The sequence below is a fragment of the Hyaena hyaena genome, unplaced genomic scaffold (assembly GCF_003009895.1).
Source record: "Hyaena hyaena isolate Hyena2069 unplaced genomic scaffold, ASM300989v1 scaffold_137, whole genome shotgun sequence".
Classification (NCBI taxonomy): domain Eukaryota; kingdom Metazoa; phylum Chordata; class Mammalia; order Carnivora; family Hyaenidae; genus Hyaena; species Hyaena hyaena.
Window position 1 is genome coordinate 332,706 of NW_024080769.1, and position 12,077 is coordinate 344,782.

Consider the following 12,077-nt stretch of genomic DNA (forward strand, 5'->3'; position numbering starts at 1 on the left):
ATCAGATATGCCTCAGAACATGCCAACGTCACCTACTACACTTTTAGTGTCCTTTTAGAAGAAGGAAAGGCCTTTTGGAGTTCAGGGCTAAAAAGCAGGTTCATCCCTACCATGACCTTGTAAATGCAGCCTAGAAGTTCTGTATTCTCACTTGGCTGGCAAAGTCTTTTGTATCATTTTTCCCCCAAGGAGAAAAAAAGTTCAAAAGGAGCTTCATTAATCCACTTCCGTCATGTCAGTAAGATTTGTCTGTAGTGAAACACCACTTCGGAAGAAGCTGGCATACCAGCTGGACCCCCAGCCCTGTGACTTGGGACACTTTATATTTTAGCAGGCTAAGGGTTCCAGGCAGATTCTTGATGCCCCAGCCATGTAATAAAGGTTTAATTAAGATAAAAACTATTTCCTGGTCAAATTTTCCAGGTTAGCTTATTTTCTGTAGTCCCAAAACCTCAAAGGTTTTTCTTTGGCTAAGAAGGCAATAAATTTGCAGTTTTATTATTTCTCAGCAAAATAAACTTGTCTATCCACCCTCTCACCAATGCAGGGTGTACAGCCGTAGGCTACCACTAGGTGGCGGCAGAGTGCCTCAGACTTACCCAGTGCTTAAGTGCTGCCTGGAATTGGCAGAGGAAAGTGTAAGCCCAAGGACAAGTTCCCCAGGGAAAGTGAGCTGCATTTATGGTGTTGGGGGGGGTGGTGGTGGTGACCTCAGTCATCTGTGGAGGCAGTCTGGGACCCAGACTGGCCAAAAAGAAGAGGGGGCAGTGTGGCTGGCTCAGGATTTGCCAAACCACAGCTCAGAGCTGGACAGAGAAATAGAAAACTATAACCCACTGGTTTCTACCCGGTTAGGAAGCTTACCCAGGCATCCTACTGCAAAGCATGGCAAAAGGAGAGTCTCATATTTGTGGCCAGTTTTGAGAATTGAGGACACTCTTGAGGTAGGAGGGGCCCTTTATAGGCACTTGGTCCAGCAGCACCCCACACCCTAGTAAGTCAGGCTTGGACTCTGTAGCAACCCTTCAGATGTACGTGGACAACACTCTGGGTACCCCCAGGTAGGAGCAGCCAGTCCATGGTGTGTGTCGGCCTTTGTATCCTGGGGAGGGGGGCTGTGACTCACAAGGTGGGTGACAGCTCCCACCACCCAGCCTCAAGCTCTTACTGCCACACCCTGCTGTCTTTCACAGAGTTGGCATTTCAGAGGATGCAAGAAACCTGAGATTCTGGGACAAGCAAATGTGAGACTGCGTTTGACCCCAGCTGCACACAGCCCTCCTCCTCCTCTCTTCCCCAAGGCAGTGGGGCTAACCTTTAGCTCTGATTGCAGAACTGAAGCTGCCGTTATAGAAACCAATTTCTTCAGTTCCCACAAACAGCTGAGAGGGTCATCTCTCACCTCCAACCTGAGAGTTCCTGTTACATGAAGTGGATTTATATGCTCATATTTCTGGGTCTGTGTGCACCGCTGTGGTTGCCTCCTGGAATTGGATACAGGAACAAAGAGGATGCCAGATAGTGCTTTTCCTGTTGTTCTGGTTCTCCCTGGGAGAGAAAGAAGCCCCCAAAACCATTTCAGATATTTAGCAAAAGTGTGTCCCTGTGGGCATGGAGTCGATGATGATTCTCCCTAGTGGATGTGCATGTGAGCTCATTTCCCTTTCCTGCTTTTTTCCTCTATTTACTTGTTTTGCAGTTCAGACTGGTCTAGGACTAGGAGCTCACTCCTTCGTCAGAATTCACTTACAAGGCTTCAAGCTCTGTGAGGATGAAGGCCTTGTCTACTCTTATGGGCTCATCACCTAATACAGTGCCTGACATTTAGGGGGCACATAATAACCATGCATGGAATGGAATGAATGTCAAGACTTCCCTTATTTAGAGAATTAATCCCTTTTCTAATGCCCACATACCTACATCATCATCATAGTAGATACGTATAATAGGCATGTAGTGAGCACTGTGTTATGGGCTTTACATATGTTATTTTTTAATATTTTAGAACAACAAGCCTGAAGAGGAAGATAATACTCCTATTTGGGATATTGGGAAACCAAGGCTCAAAAATTATACTCAGAGTTCAATGATTTGTAGGACTGATTTGGAAACTCCAGTTGTGACCCAAACCCAATTGGTGGAAAAGTCTGGCTTTCCCCACCAATCGTTAGGAGAGAAAAAAATGGAAAGAATTGCCTTAAAACAACTAGCTGAGTTAACATTTGTAAAGTGCCTGGAAAAGCTCCTATTTCATAGTAAGTGTTGTATAAGTGTTTATGAAATCAGTAAGAATCAAGCCTAGGTCAATGCCAGAGGTTGGATTAAAGTCAGCCTCATGGCTTTCACTGATAATGTTTTAATAATCTGGAATAAATACAGTAAAGACAAGTAAAGTGGGGCCATGGGATGTTCTGTTGACAGTGGATACCACTGCGGAGTCTGTGACATCCAGCCACAGGTGTTCAGCATCACAGAATTGGGGCACTTGACACTAGGAGGGGACTCCTTGGGGCACTTGGTGCTAGTTTGAACCTGGAACCCAGGTATTCTTCGATGGTCCATCAATGAGATCCAGAAGGTCCATGCACCCCTTAGAATGTTATGCACAGTGTTGTGGATTTATGAATTTTTCAGGCATAGGGCCAAAATTTTTACCTACTGTTAGAGAGCTCTGCAACCCAGGAGGGTTCTGAGGTTCAGATCTAGCAATGCCTCCCAAAGTCAGCATCAGGGGCAGGTAGGTGAGTCCCAGTGCTCCAGACTTCATTCTGACTCCCTACCAGACAGGCTTCTGACTCACTCCACCCTCTCCCTCAGCTCCTTTCTTTGGAGACTTAATGCGATGAAAATCACAATGTAGGACTGACAAGGCCATCTGGTCTGGCTGCCTACAGGGAAATAGGCATTTCTGAAGCCTGCTACCTCCCCTGGGGACACCATGACTCTCCACCACCTGTGAGCACCTTTTTGGACAATTTGAAGGTCTCCACATTCCCCAGACTCTAGCCACTGTCCCCTTCCCCTCTCGTGCATCTTCCCAGCCACGCCAGCCTGGCAGCCACGGTGGCCCAGTCGCTCAGTGGATTGCCAGGGCAGCAGAGGCCACTCCCCGCAGGAGCAAACAGCCCTCGCTATCGTGTTCCTGCTTCACCTCTCAGAAAGGGGCTGTTCCTGGGCCAGGCTTGGGAATGCGGCCTGATGGAGCAGTGACCCGGAGCTGGCTGCTGCTGGCCACTCCCGTGGCCTTACCTCACATGAAAGATACATCAGAAATTTGCCAAAGCTCATTTTAATTTTCTAGAAGTTATTCTCTCAAACTTGTTAATCAAGGCAACTTAAGAATATAAATTAGAAGCAGCAAAGGTACCCAGCCTCCCCTACCTCCCCCACCCCAGGATTTCTCTGAGGCCTCAGGAACTAGTGGAACCCACGGCAGAACACCTGCCTACCTGCCAGAAGGTGCCATCTGGTTGTTGGTATTTACAGACTTTGGCTGCCCAACCCTGCCTCCTGGAGCTATCCCCTTGCTGTTGCTGTACCAAGGTATGAAACTGGGAGACGCCTGCCCTCTAGTGACAATTCCAGGGATAACACCATCCTGAGAACCAGCCCCAGGACCTTGATTGGGCTGGATGCTGAAGGAAATATCTTCTCTAATTAACAAGTCAATGCTGATTTCCCTTCTGGCCCATTAAGCTACTTGAGTCATTATTTAACCACTCAGGGGTATTTTGAAATTGGACACATTCTATTTTTCTGCTAAAACAGTCTCTTAGGAATGTCTGAGTCATTTGAATTTCACAGGAATTTTATTAGCAGCCTGGAATTTCCAAACAATCCCTCAGCCAGAAAGTCTGCTGCTTCAACCCATCCTCTGTCCTGGAACCTTGGAGTCTATGGTCCTGGTCTCCAAGGAGCTAGAAGTCCAGAGCCTGCTTGGATTCAGGCTTCAGCCTCACATCCGTGGCTAAGGAAGGCCTCGACACCCCCCTCCCAAGTGCACACACTCAGTCTCAGTGAGTATCCCTGCCACCTTCTTCCCCTGAGATGGCGCCTCTCCAGAGGAGCCATCTGCCTCACCACTTTCTGGTGCTGGACCCTGCGCTCCAGCCCCACGAGCTGGGTTGGCACCTGCTTGCCTTCACTGTCTCATCTCTCTTGCTCCCAGACTCCCGTTGCTGTGCTTCATCCATCTCCTGAAACACCTGTTACCTCTTGCTAAGTCCAAGGCAGTTCTCACCAAGATTCTGCCTTTCTAACCAGCTCCCAGATGCTGCTGATGCTGCTGGTCCTTGGAGACCACTCAGCGTCAAGGACCTAGGGCAGTGGCTCTCAGACTCGGCTGTACATTGGAACCCCCTAAGGAGATCAAAAAATTCTGAAGCCTGGGTCCCATCCCAGAGGTTGTGGTTTAAATGGTCTGGTGTGTGGCCCCAGGCACTGGAATTGTTGAAAGCTATCTAGGATGCAGCCAGTGTTGAGAACCACTGACCTCAATGCAGATCCCAGTCGCCGTGGCATCCGCTCCTCATCAGACACTGTCTCATTCTTTTACAGGTTGGCTTCCCTCATCTTTAGTTCAGTCCACCTCCCTGTGTATTGTCCTGGGGTCCTGGGGTTCACATATCATGATGCAAATAGTACCTCTGGAACCTGTGCAAAATGGGGGCTGCATGAAGTCACTCCTGGGTGGGCATGGCTGAAGGACTTGTAATTGAAAGCAGGTGTGAGGGAACCATGGGGCTGGTACAGAGTGGAAGAACGGTACTGGAGCGGTGGGGCACAGGCGCTGTTCCGCAGCTGCCTTGGGGTTCTTTGGGAACCATGTGTGTTGCACCAAGGACTGTAGAAGTGCCTGTAGCGTCTGCCCTAGGTGGAGTTTGGTAAACTGCACTCTGCACTGAAGGGGGGTGCCCTCTCTCCTCCCAGCCCAACTCCTGACTCCTGTTCTGGTGTTTGTTCTGTCAGACATTCTTTGGGGCTGAATAGAATTTTACTGTGAATAGTCGCTATTTAGTGTACATTTCCACCATGTCCTCGGCTATCCCAGGCCTCGCTCCGTCCAACTCTTTCTCAAATGTCACTTTTTCAGTGCAGCCTGTGCTGACTGCCTTATCTGAAATGACACCCTTTATGCCCTACATTTCCCCTACAATACCCTCCATCTGTAGTAAACCACATAATTTACAAACAGAATTTGGTATGTTTATCGTTTGACTCCCTCACCCACTCAAATGTAAGCTGTTCAAGGGTTGTTCCCTGTTTTGATGACAGCCCTTCCCCGGCACATGCTGGGTACTGGCATACATCTGACTCCCATACCTTCCCATGCCTGGGTTTTGAATTCTGCGGCTTGCCTGGTGCCCCACCTGGTTGTGCCCTGAGGCCGAGGTGTGCTGCGGTATCAGAGCCACGTCCACTATTGCCAACCCAGCCTGTGGGTGGCTCCAGACACCTGCCAGTAGCTCTTTACCTGGCCACAAGTTCCCAGTCTCAGCCACCCCTTTTTGCACCTACAGCTTCCCAATAACCAGACCCTGGTCTGGCTAGGAAGTTTTCCTATTCAAACAAACAAACAAACAAACAAACAAAAACCAAAGATCAACATTTCAGGTTTTTAAAAAAAATTTTTAACATTTAATCATTTTTTTTTTTTTAACAATTTTTTTTAATGTTTTATTTATTTCTAGGAGAGAGAGAGAGAGAGAGAGAGAGCGTGAGCAGGGGAAGGTCAGAGAGAGAGGGAGTCACAGACTGAAACAGGCTCCAGGCTCTGAGCTGGCAGTCAGCACAGAGCCCGACGTGGGGCCCGAACCCACGAACCGCGAGATCATGACCTAAGCGAAAGTCGGACGCTTAACCGACTAAGCCACCCAGGCGCCCCAACATTTAATCATTTTTGAGAGACAGAGTGTGCAAGCAGGAGTGGGGAGACAGAGAGAGAGAGGGAGACTCAGAATCCAAAGCAGGCTCCATGCTGTCAGCACAGAATCTGATGTGGAGCTTGATTTCACAGACCATGAGATCATGACCTGAACCTAAGTCGGACGCCCAACAGACTGAGCCACCTAGGTGCCCAAACATTTCTGTGTTTTAAGCAGCAACTTATAAAATGACTTTTCTTCTCATGGAAGCAAGTCCAAATTGGAGTCTCTTGTTTGCAGGGAAACAAATGGCTTGTTTCGTCCCCTCTGTTTGGAACCTTGTGCTTGAGGTAGAAGGAGCAGACTCTGAGGGGCGCATCCCGTTCTCCTGGGGATATAAGGCACAGAGGCCAACACATGCCTTGGCTCCTTCCGTTTAATGTGCAGGCTGTCTTCCTGCTGGCTGCTCACCCTGATGCCGGCCCAGGCAAACGGCCCTCACAGCTCCCCTCGTTACTTATAACTGCAGAAAGTGCTTGCGTCACATTTCAGATGACAGTGAAATGGCATCAGTTTTAGGGGCCACAGATAACTGGACTGGGTTTTCGAGATGTGGAACTGGAGCGGTGTCTGCTTTGGGACATGGCAATGACAGTGACAGTGCTTGCGGTGATCAGTGATCTGGGAGAACTTGACAGGAGGGCAGGAGGGGCAGTGTTGAGCCACAAGAGAGGTGTGAAAGGTGTTGAAGATTAAAATAGGGCCACTGGGAAGTGGGGCCAGGAATGTCACACTGGGAGAGGAAGAAGGGGGTGTAGGTGAGACATGCAGATAAATCAGGAGAGGTCAGCTGAGTAATGACGGCCAAAGCCATCTTACAGTTCAAAGGATCTTTCATATCAACACACAGCTGATGGCACCTGTGGGCAGCAGCCTCTAAGCTTCTCTGGGCCTCTGTCCCTCTGAGCTGTGAGGGGGAGGCTTTGGTGCCCTTGTCCTAATTTCTTGCCCACCCTGGACAGATACACCCTGTCCTCTCTCTGGTGGCCCTTCTCGTGGCCTTTCCTTCGCAAGCACTGGCTTCTCACCTGACCAAATCACAGCCACCCTCACCAGGCCTCCTCCACACCTCTCTGCTCTATATACAGGACACCCAGTTAAAGTTGAATTTCAAATAAACAATGAATACTTTTTTTTAGTGTAACTATGCAATATTTGGGATACACTCACCCTAGAAAATTGTTCATTGTTTATCTGAGATTTAACTGGATGTTTTGTAGTTTATCTGGCAATCCTACTGAGCTCCATAGGATGTCAGTTTGGGGTCTGCCCTGTAGCCTCTTGCTTACAGGTTGGCCCACGTGAGTCTGCAAGAAGTTGGAGAGAAGTGTTTCTGCAATAGACTTTGAAACTGATCTGCAGTGGGTGATGCAGGCATTGATCAGGTGCCTTCACAACCTGGCTTCTACTCACCTTTGTCTCCATGTGTTCTGCTTGTCCCTTAATGAGAACTCTCTCTGGCCTGGTTGGTCTTCTCATCCTCACCCCATAGTCTTGGGCCAGGTAGGGCTCACATCAGTCCCCTCTCAACCCTATCCAAAATACCTTCTTCCAAAATGGGCAGAAGACATGAACAGACACTACTCCAAAGAGGACATCCAGATGGCCTACAGGCACATGAAATGATGCCCAGCGTCCCTCATCATCAGGGAAATACAGATCAAAACCACACCTCACATTGGTCAGAGTGGCTAAAATAAACAAATCAGGAGGCTATAGATGCTGGCGAGGATGTGGAGAAACGGGCACCCTCCTACACTGTTGGTGGGAATGTAAACTGGTGCAGCCCCTCTGGAAAACAGCGTGGAGGTTCCTCAAAAAATTAACAATAGAACTCCACTATGACCCAGCAATAGCACTGCTAGGAATTTACCCAAGGGATACAGGAGTGCTGATGCATAGAGGCACATGTACCCCAGTGTGCATAGCAGCACTCAACAATAGCCAAATCATGAAAGAGCCTAAGTGTCCATCAACGGACGAATGGATTAAGAAGATGTGGTTTATCTATACAATGGAATACTACATGGCAGTGAGAAAGAATGAAATCTGGCCATGTGTAGCAACATGAATAGAACTTGAGGTGTTATGCTGAGCGAAATAAGTCAGGCAGAGGACAACAGATACCATATATTTGCACATATAGGTGGATTAGGAGGAACTTAATGGAGGACCATGGGGGAGGAGAAGGGGGAAAATAGTTGGGGAGAGGGAGACAAACCATGAGAGACTCATTTCAGTGACATGGGGGGAGGGGGGTGATGGGCATGGAGGAGGGCACTTATTTGGATGAGCACTAGGTGTTATATGGAAACCAACCTGACAATAACCTATTTAAGAAAACAGAACAAAACAAAAAACAAAATACCTTCTTCCTTTTCCACCATCACCTGCTGAAATGCCCCTGCCCCTATTTGTGGGACCAGCTCCCTGAAGCTGGAGACCGAACACTCCCCCACAACCCCCAGTCTTTGCATTCCCTTATTTAAAAAAAAAAAATTTTTAATGTTCATTTATTATTGAGACAGAGAGAAACACAGCATGGGGGGGGAGGGGAGCAGAGAGAGAGGGAGCCTTCTGAAGAAGGCTCTAGGCTCTGAGCTGGCAGTGCAGAGCCCAATGCGGGGCTCAAACCCACAAACTGTGAGATCATGACCTGAGCCGAAGTCAGACACTCAACCGACTGAGCCACTCAGGTGCTCCTGCATTCCCTTAGAGCCAAGGACAGTACCTATCATTCCCATAGGTGTTGGAAACTATGCAGAAAGACTTGAATAAGCCAAATTTCCTGCCAAGTGTTTGAAGAGCCATGAGGTTTGTACCCACCTTCCAACACCGGAGGGCTCCTTCAAGCTTTCCCCAGATGGATTATGGGGAGAAACTCCTCCTTGAAGCATTCACAGTATTCTTTTGGGGAGAGGGGAGCATCTCGGAATTCCCTTTTCCTATGAAATCCTTGGGATCTTCAGGGGATTGGGCCCTGACCCACTCCAGCGGATGCTTGCCCTCAGTAGGGAGGATGGGAACAGCCAGGTGTTTGGGCCATCAAATAACTTATCAACATGATCATCATCATTAGCAATCCATTTCAGTGACATGGCACTTTATAGGTCAGATACATTCCTTCATTTAACTTGCAATAACCCTAGGAGTTACGGAGTTTTACAAATGGAAGGCTGAGGCCTAAAATGCAGAGTAACCTTCACACATAGTCCCGAGTGTCTGAAGGTGGAGCCAGAAGTGAGGACGCCTAACTCGCACCGTTTCTGCTACTTTAGGATGCCTAATTCATCCTCAAAATGGCAGTGAGGTTTGGCCTCACCACCATGCCCCCTCAGAGGCACCCCTCTTTCCCAGGATCTTGTGTTTCTGAAGGGAGTACCTAGAATGCCTACCCAGCTCTGAAGTTTTGCCCTTCCATCCTCAGTGACTTCATCTCTACCTGTGGCGGTTCAACATCATCGAGTCAGGGTTTCCAAAAGATCGTCCATGAAGCACTAGTCCCACCAGATGCCCTGTGACATGAGAGTGCTGTCCTGTGAGTTTGGAAAGCACTGATACCATAATCCCTTTTGAGCATGATGATGCAAAATAACATATGAAAGGCACTACAGTGTCCTGCCTAGAAAAATAGCCATTTGACTTTGACCCCAATTTTCCAAAACCTACCCAACCATAGAATTATCAAGTAACCACTATTAACATTCTTTGGAACTAGGATTCCATACAACCCCCCTTTGAGAAATAGGGATTTAGCTCAAATCTTTCCTTGTATAGCTGAAAACCACTGAAAATTTGTTCATTAACTTATCAATCATTTATTAGAGGTGAGCTGAGGGTCTCCTAAATACAGAGCTTGTGTTAGGTTCTATGACTACACAGACTTAAGTAATAATAGCTAGTTTTCATGCAGTTCTTACACCGAGCCAGGTTCTCCACTGACCTCTGTGAGCTCCTCCAGTGTTTGCAAGGAGCCCATGAGATGTGGGTTTCACACCTATTGTAAAGATGAGGAGACTGAAGCAAGATGGATGCTTTGAGTTGCCCAGGTCAGCCTATAAGCCTGGCTGCACCTTTTTATGAGTTGATTTTGCTCTTTGCGATTCTACCCAGTGGCCTCTTGAATAGGGTTGCATTTTGCTGGGAAACGTAGAGTCTGAGAAGAATGATGAGGGTGTGTTTGGGACCAGGGCTGTGGCTGGGATCTCACCTCCTCTCCCACTTGTGTCCCTCCAGGTCTACCTGGCTGAAGCCGTGCTGTGGGAAGAGAGCAGCCGTGTGGCAGGTATTTTTGCTCAGTGCGAGTCTCAACAGTTTCCTGGTAGCCTGTGTAATATTGGTGGTGATTCTCCTGACTCTGGAACTTCTAATAGATATAAAGCTTCTCCAGTGTGAGTAGCAAGAGAGATATATAATGCAAATACATATGATGTCAATATTCAGTGTGCATCCATCAGGGGTCCCCAACCAGCAGTGCGATCTGCCCCCCAGCCCAATGCAGCTGTCACGCCCCTGGCCCCATGGCTCATGGGGATTACTGCCCGGGGAAGAAATCTGGCAGCTTCTTTCTCTGTCCCCTCTGAGTACCCATTTGCCGCCTTCTACCCAAAGTGTCCTCTCCAGACCGCCTCCCTAGCATTCCATGATCAGAAACTGATGAGATCAAAATATGTTGGGGACCCCTGTATGCACTTTTTTTTTTTATTGTTCCCATTTGGAATTCTCCAGGTTGGACTTTTCTGTAATTTAGAGAGAGTTCTTATCTGTGGAGGCATATCAACTTCTAGTAAATAATAACAACAGCAGCCACAATGGTGATAACGATTACTTGTGTTTTTACCCAGCCATAAGTTGGCAGTGTTATTTACACATAATGTGATCATTTTGAAAGCACTTTTCCATGCATTTGACCCTAGCAGCAACCCTGTGAGGTGGCATAACTGATTTTATCTCATCTTATAGGTAAGGGAATTAAGATTTGAAGAAGTTAGAGACTTGCCCTAGGTAAGGGACTTCAAGCCACTGGGCCATTTTAATGGCATGGCCAGTTTTTTTTTTCCCACCATAGTGTCTTGGTGTTTGTTCTAGTCTTGTGTTTATGGGAGCCTGATGTACATGGCAATCAATGGCTTATCTGCTACCTCTTCTGTCCTTCTTGATGTCCTATGGCAACATAGCTGTTGGGAGGCACCTACTTCTGCCCCCCAACCCTGGCAGACCCCTATCTGGCTATCTGGGGAGAGCCAGGTGTCTTCACTCTTGGCTTCTGATGAGTGAGTGGTTTCTGGTAGAGCTCCTGGATCCCCGTATTTCCCCAGTTCAGAAGGTGGACTATACAAGTGCAAATAAAAAAAAGATGAAACTATTGGCTTGCAAGATTCCACCCTTGACAGAATGTAGGACTATAGATCAAACCCTTTCAGTCATTTTAGACTTATTTTCTCAAAGCCCGCAATTCTTTTACTGGAGCCTCTGTATTTAGGGTCCATCAAAGCTCCTGCTATGCCCTATCAGTCTTCCCTACTCTCTAGAGAAGGTGGACAGGGAGTACAGAATTGCTTTTGTCTGATAAGCCTCATTGGGTTTTGTGCAGCTGGTGGCCCCTTGGTTCCAATCAGAGCATCTTCTAGTATAAAGTGACCAGCACTGATTTTACACTCAACCTGTCTTCAATTAAACCATGTTGTATACTTTCCCTCCCATTCATCCATATGTCTGCTTTTTATGAGGTCTTGGCCATAACAGAGTCTTTCTTTCCCTGTCGTAGGTTATACTTGGGGCCCTCAGCTGCTCAGGTTGTGACAAGGCATTGAGTAGAACTGAGAACCTGTCCGACACTGGAATTTTGCTTAAAATTAAGTATCTAGGAGATTGATTTTGGTGGGAGATCCAATAGCAGCTCATAAAAGGCATCTTAAATTCCATAAAATGCACAATCAGAGATTTATTGCTCTTCTAAAGCAAACCATAAAAAAAGGCACAGGAATTCATTTGAGAAATAATGGGGAGAGATTTTGTTTTCAGAATCATCTGGAGGTCTTTTCAGAGTCACACAGGCCTCGGATTCTCGGTTCCCACTAGTATTCATGTGGCCTGAGATGGAAAGAATCCACGGTGTCTCCAGGCCCCAGCTTCTAAGGGTCGGTCACGTTG

The 12,077-nt window shown here is 47.6% G+C and overlaps 1 protein-coding gene across 1 annotated transcript in view; it reads left to right on the forward strand.

Annotated features, from left to right (window-relative positions):
* TMEM266 (transmembrane protein 266) overlaps window positions 1-12,077 on the forward strand; it is a 127,171-nt gene that overhangs the window by 66,627 nt on the left and 48,467 nt on the right. The window contains exon 4 of the mRNA XM_039238207.1: window positions 10,161-10,315. Within this exon, the coding sequence (XP_039094138.1) occupies window positions 10,161-10,315 (155 nt within the window). The remainder of the gene's footprint in view (window positions 1-10,160; window positions 10,316-12,077) is intronic.